At 41.5% G+C, this 27313-nt stretch overlaps 1 protein-coding gene and 1 long non-coding RNA gene across 2 annotated transcripts in view; one reads left to right on the forward strand and one right to left on the reverse strand.

The window, feature by feature from the left end:
* Positions 1 to 23954, forward strand: part of LOC118006348 (sperm flagellar protein 2-like) — a 167350-nt gene extending 143396 nt beyond the window's left edge. The window contains exons 31-36 of the mRNA XM_034998971.1: positions 339 to 521; positions 6605 to 6697; positions 10124 to 10303; positions 17008 to 17244; positions 17426 to 17548; positions 23186 to 23954. Coding sequence (XP_034854862.1) covers positions 339 to 521; positions 6605 to 6697; positions 10124 to 10303; positions 17008 to 17244; positions 17426 to 17548; positions 23186 to 23275 — 906 coding nt within the window. The 3' untranslated portion in view covers positions 23276 to 23954. The remainder of the gene's footprint in view (positions 1 to 338; positions 522 to 6604; positions 6698 to 10123; positions 10304 to 17007; positions 17245 to 17425; positions 17549 to 23185) is intronic.
* LOC118006349 lies at positions 338 to 22254 on the reverse strand. The gene is made up of 3 exons (XR_004678055.1): positions 22086 to 22254; positions 5269 to 5406; positions 338 to 455 (listed from the first exon to the last, which is right to left on the reverse strand). It is a non-coding gene; the product is annotated as an uncharacterized LOC118006349 (long non-coding RNA).
* Positions 23955 to 27313: the final 3359 nt, after the last annotated feature.

Here is a 27313-nt window from a genome sequence, read left to right on the forward strand (position 1 = left end):
TCCCTACAGGCTGCAGAGCCCTTGCACAGCCATTTCTAGAATCTTTATCCTCACTCTGTTGAAAAGGTAAAGTGACCAGAGTCACATGTGTAAATTTGTTGTGTAACAGTAAACAAAAAACCCAAATGTGAAGGAAGCAAAAAGTGAAACAGTGTCTAAGTTCTGTCTGATGTGGATTGGTTGGTAGAACCAGAGGGAACAAACCTGAGAACTGACTCTCTTCGCCAATATAAACCTGTCCTTCCTTCATCTGAATGTCTCATGAAGAAACATGAACTGAGAGAGTTTCAAGGTAGAGTCATATGAACATTCCAGTGGCATTTCCTGTTTTCTTCTAGTTGCAGGAGTTAACATCTTTATTAATAGTAAACTTGGAGTTTGTGGACTGGCGGAAATTCCTATTAGTAATCTCGATGCCTTGGATCATACCCATGGAGGAAGAGCTCCTCAAGACCCTGCAAAGGTTCAAGGCCGTGGATGAAGAGCAGCTGGGCACCATCACTTTCGAGCAGTATATGCAGGTTGCTACCAGGGCCTGGTGGCACTAACACTACTGAAGTACTTTTGACCTAAGAAATGTATTATTCACTGGTCTTGGGCCAGCATTCTGCCCCTCAGGTGTCCATGTCTGGGCACCCAGAGGCAGTGCAGACACTGTCCAAGTCCCAGGTGGAAGTCTAGCTTCCCTAGGGAAAGGGTCTGGAGAAAGAGCTGCTAGGAGAACTAAGAGCTCTGAAAGAAGTCACAACAACTTCATTGTCCTTCTCCTAGCTCCTACACAGTGGTCCTTAACCTTGGCTATAAACTAGAATCACTTGCAGAGCTTTTAATACATCTAATGCCCAATACCCAATACTCTGGGAGTAGTAACAACAGTACTACCCAGGGAAATGAACACAGGGAGAGGGGAAGGGCTTTTTCTCCATTTGGTCATGAGCATGGTGAATGATGAGATAGTTTGTGACAAGTTAAGTTTGAAATGTCTGTGAAAAATGCAGACCGAAGCGTCCAATCTGATGCCGCAGATGCAGAACAGATTGCAAGTCACTATCATGTAGGCAGTGATTAAATTTATGAGTGGACAAGATACCCAAAGGAAGTGTGGAAAGTGATGAATAACTCAATAACATGATACCTGGCCATTGGCCTGGGCAGGTAGGCCATATAACACGTGACCTTTTCCAGAGCAATTTTGGTAGAGTACAGAATCCAGATTGCAGAGGATTGATTATGTGAATAGGTCTCTAGGAAGTGAAGATAAAAGTCAATTCATTTTTTAGAAGTTTGAGTAAAGAAGGAGAATGAAACCCCATAACTAAGAGGGCCTGAATTACTTATTTTGTGTCTACTAATTGAAATCATCTTATTGCTCATCTTTTCACATTGCTGGTAGACACAAAAGATGAAAGTGATTATAAGGTTCTAATTTTGAAATAGGGTAATACTCTTTAGGTGCCTGTATCTTGTGTATATTTCAATATTGAAAGAGCACATCCCTTCCTGCTTCTCTTTTTGTCCTTAATTAATGGATGGCATGTGTATAGACAGCCCCCGGTGTTCCCATGCTTGTGCTGTTGAGCCAGAGGAAATAATACTTGAATATGAGGAGGTTCCTTCAAGGCTGGTCAAGACAGGTGCTTTGGCTGATTGGGCTTTGATAAATTTTCTTCCCAAGTAGAGCAATTTATAGATACTACCACTGACCTCGACTTAAAACTTGTGAAAATGATTTTGTCTAAAAATAAAAACAGCAGAGCAAAATTTACTCTATTTTCATCATGGGCTTAAGTTTTTAATAACTGAGCACTTGCGAAATTACCAACCTTCGCTACAGTATGTGCCAATTCCCACAGGATAGCAATTTAAACATCCTTTTGTACAAACATGAGACGAACAAAGGATGTTGGCAACTTTTACCAAAATGCTGAGCCAAAACCAGAAAGCTCCTTTACCAAAAGTATAAATTTCTTAGAGAAAGTTGGTGGCTGCATTTAAAAGAAAGAAGTACTTATTTGAACACCTCCTGTGTTTGGGGAGCAGTCCATTTCCCAGCTCAGCACTCTCCCCCACCCACCCAATTCCCAGTCCAAGGAGCCCCAGGATAAGAAGGCCATTTGGAAAGGCCCACTTGGTCATCCCACATGCCTTTCAGAGATTTCCAACACTTGCTAGCTCTCTCACACACACACACCAAAAACAAAACCAAAACCAAAAAAAGAAAAAAAAGTTATATGGCAAATGTCAAAACCACTTCTAGAGCAAAATTTTATGAGATTTGTAAAAATGCTACATTAGAACAGTAAGGTAGAATAACATGCATCGCTGAAATGGAGTTCTCTGGCAGAGGAGGGCTCTCTACACTGCTTTTTATTTTGTTTGTCTTTTTCTTTTCTTTTGACTAATTGCAAGTTCACCACAACAGCCACTTAAGAGTGTGCTGATTTCCCCAACTTCTAAAATGGAATGAGATAGCTGGTGAAGTCAGCTGGGCTGTGTACCTGGGCTGAGCTCTGCGAACACAAAAGCCTGTTTGCCCTCTACCCCCAGCCCTCCTGCAGCTGTCACATGCTTGCCTCTATGGTGTGAGGAGGCTGAGCCACTTCAGGTAGGATTCTGTGACAATGAACTCTCAGCTCACCTTCTGTCCATGAGAATGCATGTGATTACAGGGTTAATGAGTCAGATGTTCTGGGATCCAAACAACACAGTGCTCATTCTTTAAGGAAAAGTAAAAAACAAAACAAAACAAAACAAAACAAAACAAAAAGACTTCAGCCATGATATGGGAAACAAAGGCAGAAGAAAAATTATTAAATTTCCTTACTACCTACAGCCCATTGACTAGTCCTTGAAACAGGCAGAGTGACAGTCTTCTAGGGACACAACTGCCTTAATATTGATACTTTGCTGAGGGCAAAAGCCAATCTTAGCCCAAGCCCCAGGACCCTCTAAGTTTACTTTAACATATAAAAATTCCTTTGGAAACTTCCTTTATCTCTACTCCCCAAGATACACATTGGCAATCATCCCCCAAGTATATGACACACCCGTATACATCTGAAGGGTCTCATGACTGAGTTTTTACTAAACAGTAATAAATGACCTTTCCTAACAATAGCTAGCCCCCTCAGGATCCTGAAAACCTTGTTTCCAAAACACCTGGGAGGCTTACACTATCCTTAACCTCCTCCCAACTCGAAATTATATGAATGGCCACTCCTCATGACCCCTGAACAGCTCTTTCTGCCCACAGGTTCTGTCCCAGAGCTTTAATAAAACCACCTTTTTGCACCAAAGACGTCTCAAGAATTCTTTCTTGGCCTTTAGCCTTGAACCCTAATGTCTTTCCTGTGTCAGGCCATGTTTTAGCAAGAGAGCACAAGGGACATTTCCATCTTTTAAGGAGAAGTCACCTAATAATCCAGTGACTCATGATATGGTTGACAGAACCTTGCTTTATCAATTTAAACCCTACTATCCAGGCTCACATTTAACATTTCACATTGCTACAATTTTCACGGATGACTTCTTAAAAATCAGAACTTGTTTTCCAGTCAGGTTATTTTTTTTCCTTTCTAATGTGCCCTTCTTTTGTGAGAAACACACAATGTTCTCATTTATGCAATATCTTATATTTTTAGTAAACTAATATGAATGAATCCTTGGGTTTAAGGATCAGGGAAAATTCCTGTGCATCGAAACAATTAAACATGGAATTGAGAGTTGGTTGAAAAATGGTAGGAGGAATTGGGATCCAATCTCTATTTCTTTTTTCCCTTCTAGCTTCTTTTACCATTTCCTCTTTGTCCCCAGTTTCCAGCAATTTGATTATTGTGTTCCTTGGTGTGGTTTTCTTCATGTTCTGCTTGGTTCACTGAGCTCTCAAATCTCCATGGGTTTTGTAGTTGTTGTCAAATTGGAAATTTTTCAGGATTTTTTTTTTTCCTAAATATTTTTTCTGCACACCCACCCCATCTCAAAATCCAATCACATGCTTATTGTCCCACGGGTCACTGATGCTTGGTTCATTTTTTTTCCAGTCTTATTTCTCTGTGCTTTACTTTGTATTCATTTCTATTCCTATGTCTTCAAGTTCACTGATCATTTCCTCTGCAGAGCTGAATCTGTTATTAATACCATGCAGTGTTATTTTTCATTTCAGATATTAAATTTTTTGTCTCTAGTAGTTCAAGTTGGTTCTTTTTTATATCTTTCATTTTTCCCTTCATTATGTGCTTGTTTTTTCTCTATCTCCTTTAACAAATGAAATATATTTAGAATAGCTGAAGGAACATCCTTCTCTGTTCATTCTATCATCTGTGTCATTTTTGTGTTTGTTGTTATTGATTGGTGTTTATTCTGACTATAGGTCATATGTTATGGCTTTTTTTGCATACCTAGTAACTTTATATTGGGTGCCAGATGTTGTGTATCTTATATTGTTGGGTGCCCAATTTTATGGGCACCTTTAAATATTGTTGGGCCTGCAGTGGTGTTACTTGGAATCACTTCTATCATTTCGAGGTTACAATAAGATTTATAAGGGTGGGTCCAGAGTGGCCATTAGGTGAGGGTTAATCTGGTCCCACTGCTAAAGCAATTATTTCTGGGGGCTCTCTCCAGTGCCTGTGTTTGAGGAGATCCTTCCACTCTGCTTGGTGGTAATATAGACTCTTCCTTTCAGCTCCATGTGAGGCTCAGTAATTGTTCAGCTTACTCCTTTCCTATGGTTCTTTCTCCAGCTTCTGGTATCTTCCACAAACACACATCCACAGATTGGCAAGTCAAGACTTATAGAGATCCCTCTGTGAATCCTTAGAGCTTGCTTTCCCACTCAGTGCATTGCTAGTATTCTGCCCTGAAAGTTCTAGCCATCTTGGCCTGCCTCAACACAAAATCTGTCTTCTCAACTCAGAAAGACAACCAGACTCTATTTGGATGCCTCCCCTGGTGCTGCAGCCTGGGAACTCCCTCCAGCCTAGAACACTAGTAGGACTCCTTGGTTGCTTCCCTTAGTTCAAGAATTACTATCCTGTGTTGCCTATCATCTAATGTCTGGAAAATCAACTTTCAGATATGTTGTTCATTTTTCTTGTTGTTTAAGTAATTCTGAACTTTGGTGCTCCATCATATCCCTTACCTATGTTCCTCATCAGTCTATTCTCCCATTGAGTGGTACTTACCCTCCACAGATTAGCTATTGGGCAAGGGTCTCCTCCTGGTCAGTGCAAAAGCATATTCAAAGCCCAAGCCCATGCTGGAACTTACACTTCTTCTGAGTCTTCTCTCACAGGGTACACATGGCCAGCGTCTCCTTTGTCCCAAATGAAAAGAAACCTTTGGGGGCTTCATCCCCTTACAAGTTATCCAATGCCATTCCAGCCTTCTCTCAAAGCACAGGTGATCCTTGGAAGGAAAGAAAGCATACAGCATAGGCCAGAGTCAGGTTAGACAAGCTAGTGGCTCTTGGCAATAGAGTGATGAGAGTAGGTGTCACTCTGGAAGATGGTAAGAGAGCTGGACTTGGGAACAAAATGCATATGTATATGAAGTGCTTACCATGTACAAAAATTAAGGTTGGAATGACATATTCTTTAAACCCAGCGAATTTATACCTGATGTTCAACAGCAGACATGAATGGCAACACCTAAAGGAATGGACTAAATGTCCATTGTGTGGTATAAACAAGTCAAATTGGAGTTCAGAAGCAAGATCAAGGAGGGCATCTATAAGGATGTGTGATCAGAACAGAGCCTAGAGAGAGGTGCAGGTTTACATGGATGGACAGGAAGTCGAACCTGGTAGGAGGGATGATGTGAACAGAAGAGCAAGAGTAGGAAATGGTTCCAAGCAGAGAATATGACAGATTAAAGTTTTGAGGAAATTGATACAGTTGCATGGTACAGGCTGAAAAAAATGAGACTGGAAACAAAAATGACTCAGAGCTTACTAGGATGGCCTATGACAGAAGTAAAGAGGCTCTACCCCAAGGTAGCAGGAGTAGGGATGGAAAGAAGGAAGAGAAGGGAGAGACATTGTGAAATAGGAATCAGAGGATTTGATAATTGGTATCACATATGGGCTGAGAAAAAGGGATGTCATTACAAAGTAGGCCATTGAGTCAGTCACTCACTCAATGAAGATTCTTCCAACAATGTGCTCCAGCACCACACTAGGCTCTGAGAATAGAGAGCCACACAAAGGGGACATGTGGAATGTGAGCTAGTGTTATGAGTGAAGACCCCTCCAGAAGGTTGCCATGCAGGCAAAATCTAGGGCAATGACCTCCAAACTTCATCACATGTCTAACAGATAAAATATAGCTAGCATCCCCAATATGTGGATTTTCATTTATAAATTGTACATGTGTACTACTGTACTAATACATTACTTATATTATCAAATTTTTAAGAATAAAGATTATATAAGAATCATATCAAAATATGTGTAAATGGAAGTTCTAGGATTTTTTCCTGCATCCCCCTGGTTTTTGAACCCTATTTTGGAGACCACTGCTCTAGACAGTTGAACAAGATGGATTCAATCCCTGTGGCTTTGAGAGGAATGATACTTGAATAATTTTCATTTTTATTTTTTGTATAGGCTGGTCTGTGGTTTACAAAAGATGAAGATATAAAAATTCCAGACAATCCTCTTGAACCCTTGCCATTCAATAGGCAAGAGCATCTTATAGAGGTAATTACTGAGATCCTTTAAAAAATTTACTACTATGACACTGGTAAGTTTCTTTGTCTTTTCTTCCACTTGTGTAATTTGTTTTGGATTTTACCCCTGGCCCCCAGTTCCTTTACTGTATCCCCAGAATGTAGACTTTAATGTTCATAAGGTGGCAGCACAGAGAAGTTCTGGGGGAGGAGACAGGGACCAAAATCTTAGACAGAGTCCCACTGTTAACTCAGTGTGATCTTGAACAAATTTCATAACCCTTCAGGTCTCACTTTCCTCATCTGTCAAAGTAAGCTGCTGCTCAGCATATTTGTCTCTGAGGGTCCTTCCAATTCTAAAAGCTTAGGGTAAGAACTGTCATTTTACCAACACAGTAATCGCCCCCTGCCTTGGGATACATCTCAAGACCCCAAATGTGTGCCTGAAATTGCGGGTAGTACCAAACCCTATATATACTGTTTTTATGAGTCAAACTTATAAATTAGGCACAGTAAGAGACTAGCAGTAATAGCTAACAATCAAATAAAACAACTGTAACAATGTTCTGTAATGAAAGTTTTGTGACTATGGCCTCTCTCTCTCTCGCTCAAAATTTGTTATTGTGCTATACTCACCCTCTTCTTGGGATGACGTGAGATGATAAAATGCTTGTGAGGAGATGAAGAGAAGTGAATGACATAGGAGTTGTGGTGTAGTGTTAGGCTACTAGTGACCCTCTGATGACTGATCAGAAGGAGGATCGTGTTTCCAGACTGAGGTGGACCACAGTGGACCGTGGGTAACTGAAACCACAGAAAGCAAAACCACAGATAATGGGGACTACTATATATGTTTTTGTCCATTGCTCTTTGATTTTGATTAACTTGAACAACATACCAAGGGTTGCATAAGTATTGCCCATGACCCATCATATTATTATTATCAATACTATTATTGCCAATAATGGTATTATTAGCCTCTATCCCTGAGCCCACAATAGAGAGCAGGACCTTAATAAATGTAAAGTACTCTGGCTTCAGTGTAAATGTTTAAAATATAAAAATATATGTAACACAACCAAATTCAGTAGGATATGAGAAAAGTTGAGTGGTGGATTTAGACAGCTCAGCAAACTAGGTGTATCGATAGTCCAATTTTCCAGCCAGCCATTAGTTTAAAACTGCAATACAAAATTGAACATGACTCCAGTTATAGCCTTAAAGTGAGCAGTTCCCTTCAATTGGATGCATAGTGTCAGAGCACCTCTCCCATGATAGCAGAAGAGCATATAAGAGAAAGGGGTCAAGGAGTCAACAGAGTCCAAGACCTGAGACTGGCAGGTGTGGGAGCAATTTTTTGTCTTTGTTGTGGTGGGAGTTTTCAATGTAAAACTGGAGGACTGAGACCAACCCTGTAAAGCCTTTGGAAGGCCATTCTCCATATGATTTGTGAACAGCAGTAAACAGGTTCTCTGACGACTGCTAAGCAGTAAAGCAGGAAAGGGCCTTTGGGTGCCAAGGGAGGGAGTGGCTCCCACCTACTGGTGCCCAGACTGCTGGAAAATGCCTTGGAGGAACAGAACAAAGTTGGCAGCAGAGGCAGGACCATGAAGCCTGAGAAAGAAGTGGGACAAAGAATGGCTGACGTGTGTGTGTGTGTGTATACGTAGGTGCGCATGAGTGTGCACCCATGAGTGTCTGTCCAGAGGACAGAAAGGAGTGGTGTTTTCCACCCCTCAATGCCTCATAGACTGGATGTTCAGGATTACATAAGTCTCAGTGCTGTTAAACTGGGATTCAAAGCACAGATTCCAATGCTTGCAAGCTTCAAGGTCTTGATGAAGTTACCTAACCTCTCTGTGCCTTGGTTTATTTTACTCCCTCTCTGGCAGGGTTGTTGTGCAGAGTGAGTGATTGGCACATAGTGAGCCCTATGTAAGTGTTAGCTAAACAGAAGCTAGTCATGCTAACTATAGTTGGCTGAAGGTTGGTTAATGGTTAACATGCTAAAGAAAGGTGTACAAAGAAGAAAGATAAAACAACAAAATAACTTTACCCCTTTGGCTATAATTAGAATAAGAAAGACCAAATGGGGGGGAGGTTGGGGAATGCCCCACAGAGAGGGAATTCTGAGGGTTGGGAGCCCTGGGCTCTGTCACCAGTTCTGTCATGACTCACTGTAGGACTCTGTACCCTCTTAAGAAGAGGGCTTGAACTACAGTCTCAGGTCCCACCCAATTTCTCTGCTTTGTCACTTGTGCTCTCTGTGACCCAGGGCCCACCTCTGAGCCACACTGGCAGGGACTCCTGGAGACAGGCCATTAGCACTATCCATGGGCTTGAATGACCCCAGAGTCCCAGGCACTGAATGGAAGGCCCTGTTGCATCCAAGAAAGGAACCTTGAGACGAGTCTGTGTTGCAATCACAGTGTTGTCCCCTGACAGTGATGGTGTACTTCATGATGACTGACAAGGTTCCACAGGTCATGTCCTGGCTTCCCAGCTTCCCACACACTCAGTGCCAAGAGCAGCTATTCCAGTATTTTAAAATCCTTAAAGATTTCCCAAGAAAAGGCGATTTAATTTTGCCATAATCAAATTCACAGATGTCTTAATCTCTCCACAGCTTCTATTCATATGAAATCCTTCTATTACTTTGGGTTGGTAATATTTGTTGAAGCCAGGTTTGAAATACTAGGTGTTTGTTAACAGATCTCAAATGCCTATTTCCATCGCAAACCTCCCTTGCAAACCTCCTACATGCAACTGCCCATTTGACATCTCCACTAGAATATTCTAGTAGATATTTTGAACTCTCCGTGTCCAAACCTGGTACCTGAAGTCCCATCCCGACCACCCCACCATTCCCATCTTCACCCAAAGCCCCGATATCCAGTGGTTAGCACACTCTTTCCACCAGTGTGAATCCACAGTGGAAAAAGTCACTTACTGTCAATAGATTAAGTGTGGAGTTCAGAGCAGTGTTGGCAAGTTGAAAGATTTTAAGGGCTAGACCCCCAGTGGCTTTAGGTGTCACTTCCCCCTCTTTCCACTCACCGCAGGGAGATCTATTGGAAGCATTACATTTAGGAGTCAGAGCCCAGTTTGTCAGAGTGATGATAAGGATAGACAGAGAGGTCCTTGTTCTGTGGCTCCCTTTTCCTGCTTAAAATGTAATCCCCACCACCTTTATTGGCATATTCTTTCCTAAATATGTTGATACCATTGATTAGCACATAATTTTCTTTAACATTAGGATTTTGAGCCTTACTCTTCTGTTTTTTAACTTAGCATATTCTCCAGTTAATACTATTCATTACCTATTATGTTTACTGATTCAATCCTCAGAAAGCGACCTTATTCCAAAGCTCCTGGAAGGATCCTTCATTGTCTGTTCATCTATTGCCTACCCATTTTAAGTCTTTTATCTTGGATTGAAATTCTTTTTGTGTGACAGTTTTTCTTTAGGCTATTTGCTGACCATGAGAAGGATCCACCTCAACTTGACTACACACAGATGCTGCTTTATTTTGCTTGTCATCCAGATGCTGTGGAAGGTGTCTATAGGGCCCTCAGTGTGGTCATCGGGACTCATGTCTTCCAGCCAATCGAAACTCTTCCTGTTATTGCAGAAAAGGTAATTGTGTTCCAGAAATGGACTAGCTTTGGGGTCCGGAGGGGGATGCCAGAAGATCCTAAACTTCTAACAACAGAGACTCTGTTTGTTTCATCTCTGTATTTTTCTGGGTACCTAACACAGCACTTTACACATAGGAGGTCTTCAATAAACCTTTACTCAATTGGATTAAGAACTAGAGACCCACTATCCAAAAAAAACAACAACAACAACACACCTTTGTAGTAAAAATCAAAATTGGCTCAAAGTTTCTTGGTGGAATCCAAGTTTGTTCTGTAAAGGATAGCCTTTATTTTACATGAAGTGCTGATCCTTACAAATGAAAAAGAAGTGGGCATCAATCCAATCTATCTGTCATCCTATATGGAAATTCTATGTGAAACAGGTTCAGGCCTCAGATATCCCACATATATGTGACACTTGATAGTGTTTCAGGCCAAAGCCCAGCCACCTGAAATCCACAGGTACCTTGTATCTCCTGCATCCAAGGACAAAGAAGCTTAATAGCTAATAAAAAAACTCACATTCCCTTTTAGATTTCTAAAGGATTGGCATTCCCTAGCTTTTTTGGGATGGAAAAGCCTCAGAACAGGAGGCTAACTAATGCATTTATTAGGTGCCCATTTGCATGACTTGTAGTATTCCCCTGATATTTTGGGGACAGAGCTATGGTCCTTGTAATGGAGGACCTCATAATGTCCTTCTTTTATGGACAGAGGAGAAAGAGGTACTGCCCGGTCCAAACTCTGTAGATGTCATAGCCACACTTGTTTGCCTCTCATACATGTCTGTCAAAACAAAGTATGCTGCGTTCCCTTAAAAAAAAAAGTGGAGGAAGTTTCTGTGACAGCTTTCACATATGTGAAGAAATAGACCCTCTTAGATGTAACCCTGAATTTTGGCCCTGAGCAAATGGACAAAAGATGTCCTTCCCCTCCCATCAGGGCCAGAGTGAGGCCAGACAGGTACCCAGGAAGCTGACCACTCAGGGCTGTTTGACCCGATGTGCTGTAGATGTTACTTCAACACTTAACACAGTGGCAGAAAGGACAGCAAGAAATACTTGTTTCACTCAAGAATTCTGTCTTCTTAGACAGTGGAAAGTCAGTTTCAGCTTTCCCAAGTAAATAAGGAGTTAGATTCCAACCACCTCTGTTGGGCCTGCATTTGCCACTTCCCCAGGGATGTTCCTGTCTCCCCGTATAGGTTGGGCCTCCCTGAGCTAACTCTGGCATGGATCATGGCCTGCCAGGAGGTCTCAGTCAAATATCTATCTTCCAGGAGAGCTTCCCTGACCTCAGATGATGTCAGGCACCTCCTGTCATATGTTTCCAGAACATTCTGTGCTTCTTTCATGGTACTCGTCACAGTAACTACTTCTTCAGGTCAGCTTCTTTTCTAGACTTTAAGCATCCTAGGGCAGGGAGGGGCCGTCTGTCTTATTCTGAACCGGCCACAACCCTGAACCTGAATTACTGGCACAGAGGTCAGCAAAAATTTCATTGAGTGAGTCAGTTAATTAATTAATTAGCTTTGTAAATCAGGCTCTCTGCATAGCCCGGTGATCCACAAGGGATACAGAAGAGCCAAATTTTCTCCCCCGAAGGGACTGTGTATAATTGCCCCCATCTGTGCAGAAAAGAATGGAAGAACAATGTCCCAAATGTGGAAGGAACACAGTATAAAGGACAGATTAACACAGGGTCTTACTGATCAAAAACAGTTTTTATACCTTCTTCTTTCCCACTTCCCTATCTCTGTTTTTGCTATTGCTTCCACCTGAAATACCCTTCCTCTCATCCTGAAGGATCCAAGGCCTTCCCATTAGCCAAGGCCTTTTTCAACTACCAGATGATTCATGAAACCTCCCCTGATACTCAAGAGCAACACTGAGCATCCTCAACTGGGCCCCCTTATATTCAGATTCTCCCTGACAGGGCTGAGTACCACTGCATGCATACATGCATTTATTCAACACATATTTATCCAGCTTTTCTGTGTACTGGAAACCACCCTTGACCTGGGGATAAAGTAAGTAACATAAAGACTACATCATATGCTAATAAATGCTACAGGAAAAAAAGAATCTAGGGAAAAAGACAGGAGTTGGGGTAGGTTGCAATGCTGGGAAGAGCAGCAAGGTAATTGCAATTCTAAGTAAAGACAGCAGTAGATGCCAAAGCCCTAATTCCAAAGACCAGCCATTGCAGTTGGAGAGGAGTGAGCTGGAGGAGAGTAGTAAGAACAAAAAGTGACGGGGAGAGGGCCCTGAGGGCCACTGTAGGGACCTTGGCTTTCACTCTGCCAAGAGATGAGATGAGAATTATTGGAACACGGCCATCTGATTTAAAATGTATGGAGATCTCTCTGGCTGCAGTGTTGAGAGCAGACTGTAGGGGGATGAAGGGGGGAAGTAAGAACTAGTAATTCAGGCAGCAGTTTGTCTGTTGAATACTACTGCTAAGTTATTTCTACCTTGAGTTGGGGACAACATGTTAGCTCCAACATAGCAAGTGTTCAGTCAGTGTTTGTAAACATGGCATAAAAGAAGGGAGGAAGAGAGAGAGGAGAGGAATGGAATCCTGTTTCCAAGGTAGAGAGGAGGTGAGCAGACATTCCCAGGAGAGGCAATAATGGATCCAGGAGGCTGCAATGAGCTGGAAAGTCCAGGAAAAAGGAAGCATGTGCTAGAATTGTTGCTATAGCAACAGACAGCTGCCTGGGTGAGTAGCAGCCAAGCTAGCTAGCACAGGAAGGCTGCATCCCCTGTCCCGAAACCACTCATTCACAGAAGTTAGTGCCCCACGGGGAAAGCAAGCCCCTGGAGAGCTTCTCTCCAGAGCTCTTCTAAAGTCCAAGGACACTGCACAGGAACCTCCCTACAACCACTGCACCACACAGATGGAACCATCCTGAGGGGCAGGGGGGCAAAGAGCCTGCCTATGACACACCACACGCAGAAGCCTGTTCCTGGCTCAGGGAGAACCCTAGGAGCTTGAGCTTTTGAAATACAGGATCCGCCCACCGCCCTCATTCTTGCTCACCCCTTGTTCTTACTATCCTGCCTCAAAATTATGCTACTCTGTTACTGTGCCCTTTCCAGCTCTGTTCTAGTTTCCTGGGCAACCTCTTCCCAGGGAGCCAGACTGAGCCTGCTCAGAAATAACACCTCCAACGGATCCACATTCACTCCCAAGACATTAAATCAGATCTCTGTTGTGCTTTCCGCATAAACAACTGGAAATCTCCCCAATAGTTTATTCTTCCTTACTCCACTCTGTGACTCATGCTGTTATATTCAATGTGTCACAGACCTTCTGTTCAAATCCATGGCTCCTTGAGTAATTTAAAAGAAGCTCAAGAGCGAAGCATTCATGAGTATGCACTGGTCCTAGTGAAGCTCTAAATAAGTTGACATTTGGGAAAATGGTTCATTCTGGCCTGCGGGGTTATGGTGTAGGAATTCAGTAAATTGTAAGCTTGAAACTCCCACATTTTGAAGATCTTGTTAAAGCATTTAACAGATGTTAAAGCAGAGCATTTGAGATGCTGGGGTTTGAAACATATAAGTTTTCATTCCATCTTACTCTTTTGACGCTTTGCCCATATTGGTCCCAAGGTCTGACCTTTTGTTCTGCCTCTGAGATGTGGGAATGAACTGATTGAATGATAGAAATGCATGGCCAGGGGCGCCTGGGTGGCTCAGTCGGTTGAGCGACTGCCTTCGGCTCAGGTCATGATCCTGGAGTCCCGGGATCGAGTCCCACATCGGGCTCCCTGCTCGGCGGGGGGTCTGCTTCTCCCTCTGACCCTCTCCCTCTCATGTGCTCTCTCTCATTCTCTCTCTCTCAAATAAATAAATAAAATCTTTAAAAAAAAAAAAAAAGAAATGCATGGCCAGGCACCATTCTGGGGACACGTTTGTTGGGACATCTCGAGCCTCTGAGAGGTAACTGAGTGTGACATCGGGTTTGCTAGCACCACAGTCTGTCCTGCTGCTCAGATGCTAATGTGACTCACACAGAGTTTTGATGCCGCTAGTAATTGCTCGTTCAGAAGCACTGGCTTTTCTTCAAACTGGCATCGCTGGTTTTGTTCACACAGCCACATCCAAAATTGTGATCTTTCAGAGATGTCTGTTAGAGGCCTCTTCTCTTGCACCCTCCACGATCTCACCAGGATGCTGATCTGGCTCCTTTGGTTCCCATCCCAGCTTCCCCTCTCTTCCTGCCCTCTCACTGAACCACTAAGTCTATTCTCTCTCAACCGTATGGAGAGCAAAAATAGCAAAAGCATCCTCTGACATTAATAAGGATTCTTCATTAAAATTTCAAATGTTTAAATTGTTGTGTTTGGTAATAATTCATTTGTCCCAGGATGATTATATTGGGCCTCTGAAAAGTTAGTCCCTCTCTAATTATGGAAATAGTGGAGAGAGACAATGCTCTTTCCCTGTTTAATTTAGGTATCACCTGTCATCTAATCTGACTAGTCATTTGCTCACCCACAGGTTCTGTCTTTATCATGTCCATGCAGCATTTATACGGCAGTCTCAATAGAAATCCATTCATCCTACACCACTCAGCAAGATGTTTTCATCTTGACTGTGTTCATTTCATTATACTAAATGTTCTATTGCCCTGGAAAACTATTGATAGGTAGCCAGTGTGATGATCCTCAAGCTTCCTAGGTGGACACGAAAAGACCAGTTTTACATTTCTGCAATGTAACATTTCAATCGTTTAAAATAAAGAAGTTGAGGGCGCCTCGGTGGCTCAGTTGGTTAAGCGACTGCCTTCGGCTCAGGTCATGATCCTGGAGTCCCGGGATCGAGTCCCGCATCGGGCTCCCTGCTCGGCAGGGAGTCTGCTTCTCCCTCTGACCCTCTTCCCTCTCGTGCTCTCTGTCTCTCATTCTCTCTCTCTCAAATAAATAAATAAATAAATAAAATCTTTAAAAATAAAAAAAAAATAAAGAAGAAGTTGAATAAATAGATGATAAATAGGTAGATAGATAATAAATAGATGATAGATACATAGATGATAGATAGATAGATAGATAGATAGATAGATAGATAGATAGATGATAGATAGATAGATGATAGATAGAGAATAGATAGATAGATTTATACTTAATTCCAAATTCTTCACCTGATAAAGCATTCTCTTTCTCCCTCTCTCTTAGATTAGATTAAATTCCCAATTTACCAAAGGATATAGAAACCCAACCCACACAGAGCTAAAGCAAATGCAACCTGTCTTCATTACACTGCTCACAGCCCCTACAAATCTCCTAAAGGGACTGACAACTATCAGAGGCTTAATTTGCTGCTGTATCATAATCCTTTTTATACCTGGGACTCTATTTGGAAAGAATTTGCATGATTAATTAACTTGCACGTAATACTTCTACTGAAGTGAATATTTATAGACATTGGATCCATCCTTTTATTTAAAGCCTAAATTTAACATTTTTCCTTTCTTTGGATAAAGGAGAATCAATATTCAGGTGTTTTCTGACATCTGACCCATCAACATTCTAAAAATGCCCATTTTTCTATGGCAAATCATCAAATATCAATTATCTCATCGTGAAACACACACACACACATAGACACTTTTATTACAGTAAATACAAGAAATACAAATATGTAGAGTATTTGGAAAGTACAAAACTAAGTGAAAAAGAAATCACCTGTTCCACTATCCGGAGGTAACCATTGTTTTCTCTTTACTGTGTCTTCTTTTCACTAATAAGCATAGATATATAAGAAAATGAGGATCCTAGTGTATTTATTATTTTCTTTTGTTTTCTTTTTGCACTTATTCTGTGAGTGTTTTCTCGTGTCACTAGGTATTCTTCTAAACCGTACTTTCCGTGGTAGTATAGTATTCCATCACAGAAATACGCTATAATTTATGTCATCACTCCCCATTTTTGGAATTGCAGATTTTCTGTGTTTGTTGTAAGTAACACTGAACAAACATCCATATACAAAAGTCTTTGTGCACACTGATATTTCTTTACAGTCAATTCCTAGATCTGTAGTTACAGCAACAGGCAGGACTATTTTTCAGGCTTTTGATAAATACGAAATTACACCAGAAACAATGTACTCTTTCCCATACTCACAGGGCCAGGGCCTGACTTCATGGCTCTTGGACACGTTTCAAGGAGCGGCCATAGCAATCCCACCTCACTTTCCACATTCAATTTGTTTTCTACCTTGCCTTCCAATGTTTAGTTGGATTTAACCTCCAGTATAAAAACAAACGTTTCGGAAGCTCTTAGAATCTATCAAGCTTAAATAATTAACTTGCCATACCCTCTCAACTATAGTCAATTTCCAAAGCAAATCCTTTAAAAATTGACGTTCATGTACAGAAGCCTGATACCAGTTACACGAATTCACTCCAGTATCCATTTATGGAGGAATCTGAGGTGCCTGGCATCCGAAGCATGTATGGTGAGTAAGAAACGCCCCACACAAGGCATCTGTAATCTCCAGGCAGAATTGGTCTAGATTTTTGATGTGATCTCCAGTGCAACTAGCACGTTCTCCTCTATATTTGTTTGGCTAGGTTGTGGGAGGCACCATCATTTCCTTGCATGAAAAGTATGTGGCAACATTGGCGTGTTCTAAATGTCTCCATTACTGGAAAGACTTCAGTCCGGCTTCATATTCTCTTTATTTAATCATGCAGATCTCCTCCTTGACTGACATGAGTCCAGTTGAGGAATATCCTGAACTCGAGGGAAACTTTGTGAGTGAGGAAAGGGAACTAAGAGAAGACGGGGAGCGAAAGGAAGAAATCCCTGAGTATGTGAACACTGAAAAGATTTCCATGGAAAAACTACTCAAAGTGTTCCAAGGAGGAAAAGAAGTACAGGATGCTAACAGATTTGCCAGCCACGTACAGATAGAGAACGCTTACTCAGAGGTTGGTTAGATTCTTTCATAAAAGGGGCAACTTGTACATAAAAAAAGTCACCCTCAAGTTTTAACATAGTTTCATGGAAGTGCTTTCAAATGTATCATGGTATAGATACATTAAGTAAAATAAGTTTTTAACATCTGCAGGACTGTAAAGTTAATTAACTTCATTTTCTTCTTCTTTAAAGAACTTCGTAAAAGTATTTCAAGACCTAGGTGCCAAGAATCTGGAGCCAGTTGAAGTTGCTGTTCTTCTGAAGCATCCTTTTATTCAAGATCTGATTTCAAATTATTCAGACTATAAAATCCCTGTGAGTATTACCCAAAGGTGTCCTAATTCAGTTGAGCTTAGGATCAGGACATGGTGGGACATCTCCAGTGTGGACTACAGAGACGGGGGAGAAGCTGGAGTTGGCGAAACCAGGGTCAGGAGAAGCTAAGCTGGTAACAGCATCAGCCCAGACAGGCCAGCCCATGATACCCAGAGGGTATCAAGGTCAGGGACAGTAGAGGTAGCTGGCAGTACTGTGGATGATACTGTCAGCATTATGGAACTGCCTCATTAGGCATGGGGCTACTTTGGACCTAAGACAGAAGGTTAAAGTTGATGAGATTAAAGCTGGGTGAGTGGCCATGTTAGTGTTCCGGATCATCCCAGCTGCCTAATGACTGGCCTATGACTGAAGGGTATGGGGAATAGAATCCCCCTTTGCCAAAGAGAACTAAGGAGACCATGATCCCAACCAAGTGCCAACGTAGTCATTGCATTCTAATCATGGTCCACATGGTCTGTATTGTGCATATGGTGACAGTGCGCATGAAAGCCTGGGTGCCAGTTCCGTCAGGGACGGAACCATTCAAGATGGAGAAACTGAGGACAAAACCCAGCAGACCGGACCAACTCAGAAGGAGGCAAGGAAGAAAAGAAGAGCCGTACTCCAGAGCTCACAGTAACCCAGCCATTCTGTACCACATATGCTGAATGTGCATCCACCATGGCAGTGCCTGGTCTCCAACAGCAAGGGCTAAGGCCAGCAGAGGCAGACCCCTGTTCACAGTGGGGCAAGCGTACAACCTCCTCACATACCAGTTCAGCCGCATGAAACCTCCTTATTTGGCTCCTGCTAGGTGTTTATTGGACTATACAGGGTTTGCTCAGTTTCAGATAAAAGCACTTTCACTTTGATAAAATGAAGCTGATCTAAGATGCATTACTCCTGACTTCTCAGTGATAAACCTCTATGCCCAGAAATGAGACTATTCCAACTTGAATCTCTACAGACCTAAATTGGTTTGTTCTAAATTGCTGATCTTTTTACATAGAAATTGTATTACGTATGTTGGTAATCATTGAAATTGATTCTAACAAGCTAGCAGACTCTCATCCAGTAGTGAAGTGTGATTAGAGCCTTTTAGAACACAGGCTCAGGAATCAGAAAGTCATGGGACTGAATCTCAGGTATACTACTTACTAGATACCTGACTTTAACTTTCTGTTCATCCCAGCTTTCTCATCTGTTAAATGGGAATAACAGCCATTCCTATTCAAAGGATTGTGGTGAGGATGAAATGAGACTGTGCATAGGAAGCACACAGCATGGTTCCTGACACTCGGCAAATACTTCAGAAATGATGGCTGTTAACAATCACTCTTCACGACTGAGCACTTATTACTGAGGCTAGTAATGTAAGTTTCCAGGAGAGACAAAATGAGTACAAAACTCAGTTTCTGTTCTCAAACAAATTCCACTTCTGTTTGCAAGAGAATTTTTACATGCAAGAATTACCAGAGAATGATATAAGGTACGCCACCCAAGCAAAACATTATAGGAACTCAAGACATAGGACACTTTTTTTGTTCCAGAAGCTGAATCTTCAAAGATGACCAGGATTGTTGAAAGTGGAGAGACAGGAGAGGACGTGTACACGGATTTGCTGTTGGGATGGACAGAGGACAGCATCACAGGGAAAAGGAGAGACCTGTGCCAAAGGCATGAGCAGAGGATTGTGTGGGAGGAAGGGGAGGCCAGGAGGGCTTCTGAGTAGGGGCGTGATGTGACATCATCTTCATCCCAAAGTGTTTCTTTGTCACCATATCATATCATTATGTCTCTACCTTTAATAGGGCTCTTAAAAAAAGAGTTGTGCCTCTTTATAGAAATAGGCCAAAATAGTTGGAAACATGGTTAGCATTCCACAAACATTTACTGTTTGCATACAAACTGGTACATTACATGTCCCTTTCCGGTTTCTTATATCACATATTTTCATTAAATATGAAATTAGGAGGAGGAGGGCATAGGTCAGTGTGACCCTAGAGTTAGTGGGGACGGAGAACACCAGAACTAGACAAAGGGGTGGAGAGAGAGTCGCCAATTGTGGGGATCTACCCCCACTTTGGCTTTCCTCTGGGCTAGCGTCATTCTGTATAAGGTAGGTTCCAGAGCTGTATGTTAGAATTTATCTTATATTAATTGCCAAGAACCAGTAGGAACATAAAAATGATGCCACAATTTTTTCCTCCCCTAATGGGAGGAAAACTCCGTACAAAGTCAGGCAATTTGGGAACGTCTTTACTCTGGCCAGACTAAATATGATTAACTTGCAGAGAAGATTCTCTTCAGCATTTTCCTGAGGAAAGAAAACAGCCAATGGATGACTGCCTCCGAAAGGCAGCCCCTTGAAAAAAGCTTTCCTAGGGAGAGCTGGAGTCCATGGGGCTCTTTTTCATTTATGCATTGCCCTCATTTTGGAAGGAATCTGATCAACTTGCCATACACCTCACTGCTGACACTTTGGACAGTGCAGTCCCTCCCCTCTGCGCAGGACTGTCTCCAGCATGGCAGGATTCTGGGCCGCCGCCCAGTCTACCCCAGGAGCACCTGCACAGACGGACTACCAACACCATCTCTGCACATTCCCCAAATCTCCCTGGGGTGCAGCTTCCCTCTCTGGCTGGATCCAGCTAGCGCGCGGTGTCTGACCGCCAGGGAGTCAGCCTCCCCGGACCAGCAGAAAGAGAGTTAGACTGTCTGTCACCAGTCGGTCTGTCCATTCACTCCTTCACTGCCAGAGCGCCTCGGCAGAGTCGGCTGCTTCAGCGCCTCCCTCCTCGCCATCACCTCTCCTCCCGGACCCTCCCCCTCAAATCCATGAGAGGACGGAGGACTACGTAAGTGGGACTCATTCGTATGACTGGGAATCTGAGAGTTGAGACTGTAACCTAAAAACCTAAGCCCTGATATTCTAAAATGAAAGAGCTTCCCTTTCCAGTAAGAAGTTCTACTCTCCTTTTCACAAAGCAAAAAAAAAAAAAAAGAAAAGAAAGATAAAAATAAAGGAAAAAAAAAATCTCTGAAGATTCAGTTTCTGTCAAAGCCATCCTGTCACCATTTCTGCTCCAGATATCCATGTGCAAGTAAACAGATCACATTTTAAAATGAACTTTAACCACAGTGATGTTATTTGAAGATCTTTCAAGATAAGTAGAGCAAAAGCTAGAATGTGGTTTTTCAGGTTAAAATGTTGTTTGCTGTTATAAACAGTGGGAAGTGAAGGTTGTTTGCCTGATACCTTGTGTTTACAAGGTTTGTGTTTGGAAGCAGCAACATTTTAAAATATATATTTGAAATATCTGAGTATTTGTAATTATTTTGGTATGTTTTATTTTTGCTCTTATTGGGAGGCGGCCTGGCTTTGTGGTTGAGAGAGTGGGCCCAGGAGCCACGCTGATTGGGTTCACACCTACAAACTGTGTGACCTTGGGCAAGTGACCTCATGGTGCCTTGGTTTCCCCATCTGTAAAATAGGGTTACCATACCCTCATAGGGCTCTTGTATGGATTAGATGACTTAGTACGTATAAAGTGCTTAGCTCAGTGCTTGGCAGGTAGAAAGCACCCGATAATAAACGTTAGACATTATGGATTATTATTACTCTTACTGTTACTGGTTTGCTGGTAGTTGCAGTGCCCAGGAAATATTTCTGAGCCATGTGAAATTATATGTGGATAAATAAATAAGCTAGGGCATTTCATCTCCTGAATTCAGTGTCTGCTCTTTGAAAAGAAAGAAAAAGGCTTTCAGTGTCTCAGTGCCATGATGACAAAGAGTCCAAACTGGTGTCCCAGAAATCCCCATGTGGCCACTACCTATGGGGAAAATCCAGATTTTGTGTTGGATTTTATAGTCATTCAATCAAAGTCATTTATTTAATTTCTACTTTCATAGATCTTATACAAAGAGGTCATTTCAAGTAATGTTCCTAAATTATTAAGAAAATGCTTTGGTTAAATAAATGTAACAAGATCAATGAGGACACTGTAATTGGGTTGTTAGTGAGCAAAATCAATTAATTTCCCATGACCAATATATTTAAAATGTAAGTGAACACAAGATTTCCCACACCAACCTAAATAAGTGTAGTCTCTTCTAATGAACACATGCTGACTAAATGTAGATTATTTTTAGCAAACCTGTAAATCCAGCATATATCCTTGAAATTAAGGTTTCCATTCAATAGGAGATAATAATAAATCTTTTAGTGTTAAAATCCAAATACCACAGGAGAATTTCTTATAAGTACATGAGTTGGGACCCCATTAATTATGTGAGGACAAAATGATTTATTAAGGATGACTTGAAGGAACTCTCATCCCACTGTAACTTCAGGGTATCTGACTTTAAAATATTCTCCAACCTTCTCCTTTATCTCCCTAACAAAATATGATGGCTGCTTCAGCACTTCGTGTTTTCAAAGCACCCAGGTCAAACATTTCCAGACTCTCTTGGCTTTTCTCCAATAACTGCTACTGAAAATTATGGCCTCTGACTTCAACAGCAAACTTACCCAGGGCTGGCTTATACATCTGGAGCTTATGATTTGGTCTGCACTGCGGAGTGTCAGGTGATTCCAGGTCAGCTCACTCCTTCATCCCCAAGTGAGCATTCAGTAGTCAGCATTAGTTACCTTAAGTACACTATTCAAAGGAGACGTGTTATTAACAACTGTGGTGGATAGGACCAGAAAGGTCAATGGTGAGCAGCTGTTCTTTTTCACATGGTTCACTCAAGTTTGACCTCTGGCTGCAGGAAATCTGTATTTTCAAAGAACAAGGTCTCACAAGAAAATGATTCACTATGATTCCTGGTAGTGACTGATAATAAGCAGTGTGTGTCACTTGGCAGGGGTCAGCTCAGATAGTGAACTAACTCATGTCTTCTTGCGTAAAATGACCTCAGTCAAATTGAAACCTTTGGAACTCAGCTTTGAAGAAAAGAAACTTACATTCTTAAAGCATTTCCCTAAATTTGTGGGGGGAAAAAAAACTGCATATATATAATTCTACAGTTTCCACATGTGTTTGTACCCCTTCTATATTTTGATGCTGTTTTAAATTTATGTTTTCAATGTCTGTGATGTAAAATGTAAGATGCTGGTATTTTAAATGGATGAAAAACAAATCTTCTATTCCTAATATTAAAAAATAAAATAAAAACATGGAGAAATGAGACAATCTCCCCTCCAAATAATCTGCTGGTCTAAAATTCTACAAATCTGTAGACATGATGGATTTGGCATTAGAATTTTTCTTTAATACAAAATAAATACAGTTACTCATTCATTAATAGGGAAGTAACACTTTGGCTTGTTCATTATGTGCCAAACTATGTGTAATTGCTTTTTACAAATGTTATTTAATCTAATAAAACAATTCCATTCATTATTAGATTAGAAAACAAAGGCTCCAAGATCTTTGATATCTTCCCAAGGGTACAGGCAGTAAGTTGCAGGGTGACATTTAAACTAAATAGAGCACCATTTTCTTAAAGAAAAAATAAAAACAATTTACTGTTTCATCACTCCCATATTATGATCATTAATTCTAAATCACTAATTCTAAATCACTTATTAATATTTGTTATTTCTCTTTATATCTCTTCCTTTAGGATATTAAAATAATTCTCCAAAGGAGTGAGCATGTACAAGGAAGTGATGGAGAGAGATCTCCTTCGAGACTTACAGAAGAAAAGAAATGAAGACAAGAGTGTGATTTTTATAATTTGACAACGAATCTTGCAAACATCAATGTAAACAAGGTGTTGGTCATATATGTTGTCATTGTAGGTATAGAAATGACCCCTACCAGGTTATGAGGAGCAATGAAAAGGGGGCCTTCCTTAACTCAGAGAATATTCTATAATAAACCTTAATTACAGAGCAAAAATCCAAATAAAGAAGGAATGCATTTTGAAGTGATTCTGAAAATAGAAGGCATCAGACAATATGTTCAAAAATAAACACACCCATAAGTCATGAAAAGTCCCTCTGAGAAGTAAGGAAACATTAAGCAAACATGGTGAAAATCCCCCGAAGCTCCACATCAGGGAAGTACTGATATGTACATTTTGTCGTTCTTGCTCCACATGCAGTAGAATTCTAAGGTCCATCCCACTAGCCAAAGAGAAGGATGCATCATCAACTGCTGGTACAGCCACCTCCTATCATCTATTCCTAACCCTTCCCTAATATAATACAATGTTTCCCAAATAGATGGATGTATTTGCACAATTATATCTGTTTACTTATATAAATTAGTGACTTAAATTCAGTGATACTTATCTCAAGAAAATGTTTTCTTTTTAAGTGAGTGATAAATGTATTCTCAGTGGTGAGCCTTCTGTGAAATCTCTGCTTGGTCTCCATCCCCTCCCTGGCTGCTCCTTCTGAGGCTCCCTGGCGCCTGGATCCTCCTCTCTTTTCCTCAACCTCCAAATGTTGGAGGGCCTCAGAACTCAGCCTCCTCCCTCTACAGTCAATCCCTGGATGACTCGTCATTTCCATTACTTTGTGGGTATTATAGAGGCTAACGCTGAAATTTCTAGTCCCATCATTCCCTGGAATCCAAACTTCGCTCATACTACCCATTTGATTACCATACTGATGGCTCATAGTCATCGCAAACTCAACCTGTCCAAGCCAACAGGGGGAACCTTTCATAATACAAGTGAGGTCATGTCACCCCTCTGCTCCAACCCTCTATCAGCATTCCATCTCATGCAGCATCCAGCCCACGTTCTCGCCTTAAACTTATCCCTTGCTACCTTTCTGATCTCATCTCCTGCTGTTTTGCCTCTTGCCCACTCTACTTACATTACAAATCCACCTTGTTGAACCTAGAACATACCTGCACACTTCTGTCTCAGGTCCTTTGCAGGTACTTTTTTCTCTGCCTACAATGATTTTCTCCCAAATATCTGCATGACTTGTCCCCTCACTTTGTTTAGGTGCCTGTTTATATGACACTTTGTCAGGAAGGCCTTCCCTGAACACATTACAAAATAGAAATAACCCACAGCCCAACACAACATAATTTTTTTCCATTGTACTTATCAACATCTGACAAACTACATGTTTACTCTTTTGTTTGCCTGTCGCTCCACTAGGCTGTAAGTTCCATGAAGTCAGAGATTCTCTTGTATTTCCTTTATTACTCTGCTCCAGAACCTAAGACTAAAATCATTGCCAGCTTTACATTTTATTGATACATTTGTGCAAAATATGTGGAAATATCACACTTAGACTGATCACTAAAACAAGAAGCAATCCAAAGACAATTTCTATTGTTAGAGTTATATTCTCTTTCTGGAGAGTGACACATTTCCTTAATTTGCATCTTGTGGGCTCCATTACCATAACTCTTAAGTTCAAAATGATGGAGGATGGTGACCCAGAAGCACAGTGATGGAAAAGAAACTCTGCCAGAGATTTCAAAATTCAACTTAGCTGGTTTGCATGCAATTCTAGTTATTACCAGATAATTCTAGTTATTCTAGAGAAGGGAGGAGGGAAATATCTGAAAATCGAGTTCAAATAAATAAAATATCATGATGAGGACACAGGCAATAAACTAATCCACATTTCGTCAAGGACTGAACAAGACAAGGCAAAATTACTTTACAATAGAAAAAAATTAAAAGCAGAGCTAACAGTATCCCTTGCTCTCATAATGTTCTTGTACAACATTGTTAAATAAGGACATTGCAGAATCTCCCTCCTGAGGCCCATTGACTCATCTAAGCCGTAGGAGAGCAACCACCACATGAAAGATCTCCCTGGTGGGTATTTGCTACCATGTCACAATCTCTTAATCATCAAGACTAAGCAGATGTTGTGACTGGGCGTTACCCAGAGCTATAAAAGGAGCTCTCCCGCACAGGTCCTGGGGCAGGCAAGGTGTGGAACTTCACCTCTGAAACTAGAGGCTGCATGGGATTCTCCCAGACAAAAGAAGAATGTGCTAGAACAAGTCTTATAATTCTAGGAAATGCCCAACCATCTTCAAATCATTCTGATGCTGTTTTGCACTAAATATTACTATGTCCTCCAGCTGCTGCCTTTGAGATGGAAGTCTCTTATCTTGGTGGATATCTCCTTGGTGGATATCTCCTTGCACTAGAAGCCCTACTCTCTTCTGGATATCACTGTGGCCTTTACGGGATTGTTCATAATATCCTTGCGAACAAAGTCAACAAATATGGACTGAGTGCAAGGACAAGTGAGCTCAGACCCAGTGGAGGGGCACAAAAGATTCATCACACAAATTATTCATTATCTCCCTTCCTCAGTGGACTGTTAGCTACAGAAACTACTACCCTGGTCTATCTTACTGATCTCTGTGATACAAAACATCCACAAAGACATTCAAAAAGGGATATAGGATCCAGGCAAACTATAATTATGGTTGACACAGTGTTGAAAGAGATTTGAATTAAATTATGTTTAATAAGAGAAAGAGGACCCAATAACAAGGTTAAGGGACTAATAATTGGTGACTATAGTTAATAATAGCTGCTAGTTTTGAGGGTTTACTATGAGGCAGGCACTCCACCGAGAGCTTTACAAGCATTGTCTCACAACTCTGTGAGGTAGGTACTCTTAGGATTGCCATTTACATAGAATGAAAAGGACATTCAGAGAGATGATTAACTTGCCCCAAGTCACACAGCTGGTAAATAATACAGACTAGGAACTCGATATTAACACCAAAAGCCACCCTCTTGCCTGGTTTGCTCAACTTATGTACAAATAACCAATCGCACAAGCACAGGATGGAGGAAGTATGGCTTAGCTGTGTTTAAAAATAAAAACAAAGGGTTTTGTTCAAAGCAATTTGACTAATTAGCTGTGTGATGTGGCCCCTAAAGAATCCAATGCCCTCAGAGCATTAGTGGCTGTAAGGGAGATGCTGATTTTCCTCTGATCTGCGGTGGTCAGACCTCAGCTGCAATTCTGTGTGCAGTTCATGGTAACACGCTTTAATATATGCAGAGTCTATATATGCAGAGGAACTCATTTTTTTTATTCAGAAGTGAGGAAATTCAAACCCCTCAGCCTTAGGCTTGAGTAGAGAGGCTTCTAACTTAAGGGACAGAGAAGTACTCTCTGCGGTCCCCAGGGATAAACCAACACTCATGGTGAATGTTGCAGCATGACAGATTTCAGCAGCTGCTAGCTCCCTGTTGCTAGAAGAACTCTGACAGAGGCAGAGTACCATGTGGCAGAAGCGTTGGGTGCCATGACAGGAGTGCAGAACTTTACCCCTTGTCTTACTCCTACTGCATTTCTGTCTCTATTGAATCAGCTTCTCGGCTCTGCTACCTCAACTTCCATCTATCTCTATCTCCTCAAAGGGGCTTTTCTGCTTGGTCTTCATTATGTATGGATCACACCTTTCTTTAAAGCATTTTGACTATGCTTATCCCACTGTATGAGCAGCCCCTATTTCCTTGCACTAGAAGCCCTACCCATAGAGCCCAATACCATACAGCAGCCACTTAGCCGTTACCCTGTCTGAGTCAGCTGAAGACTCCCTAAGGGAGGATTACAATGGAAGCAGATGAGATACAGATTTTGGATGGGGCATTTGGCAGGATGCCCCATCCATCTCTGAGGTTCTTTGAGAAGAGCTCCTCCTCCTTACTTCTGATTCTCCATTAATGGCAACACCTGCTGTTCTCCTGGTCTTTGACACTCAGAACCTGGGCCGAGTCCTTGCCTCCTGGTTGTCTCTCCCC

This window comes from Mirounga leonina, unplaced genomic scaffold (assembly GCF_011800145.1).
Source record: "Mirounga leonina isolate KUSES-001 unplaced genomic scaffold, KU_Mleo_1.0 Mir_96, whole genome shotgun sequence".
Lineage (NCBI taxonomy): Eukaryota > Metazoa > Chordata > Mammalia > Carnivora > Phocidae > Mirounga > Mirounga leonina.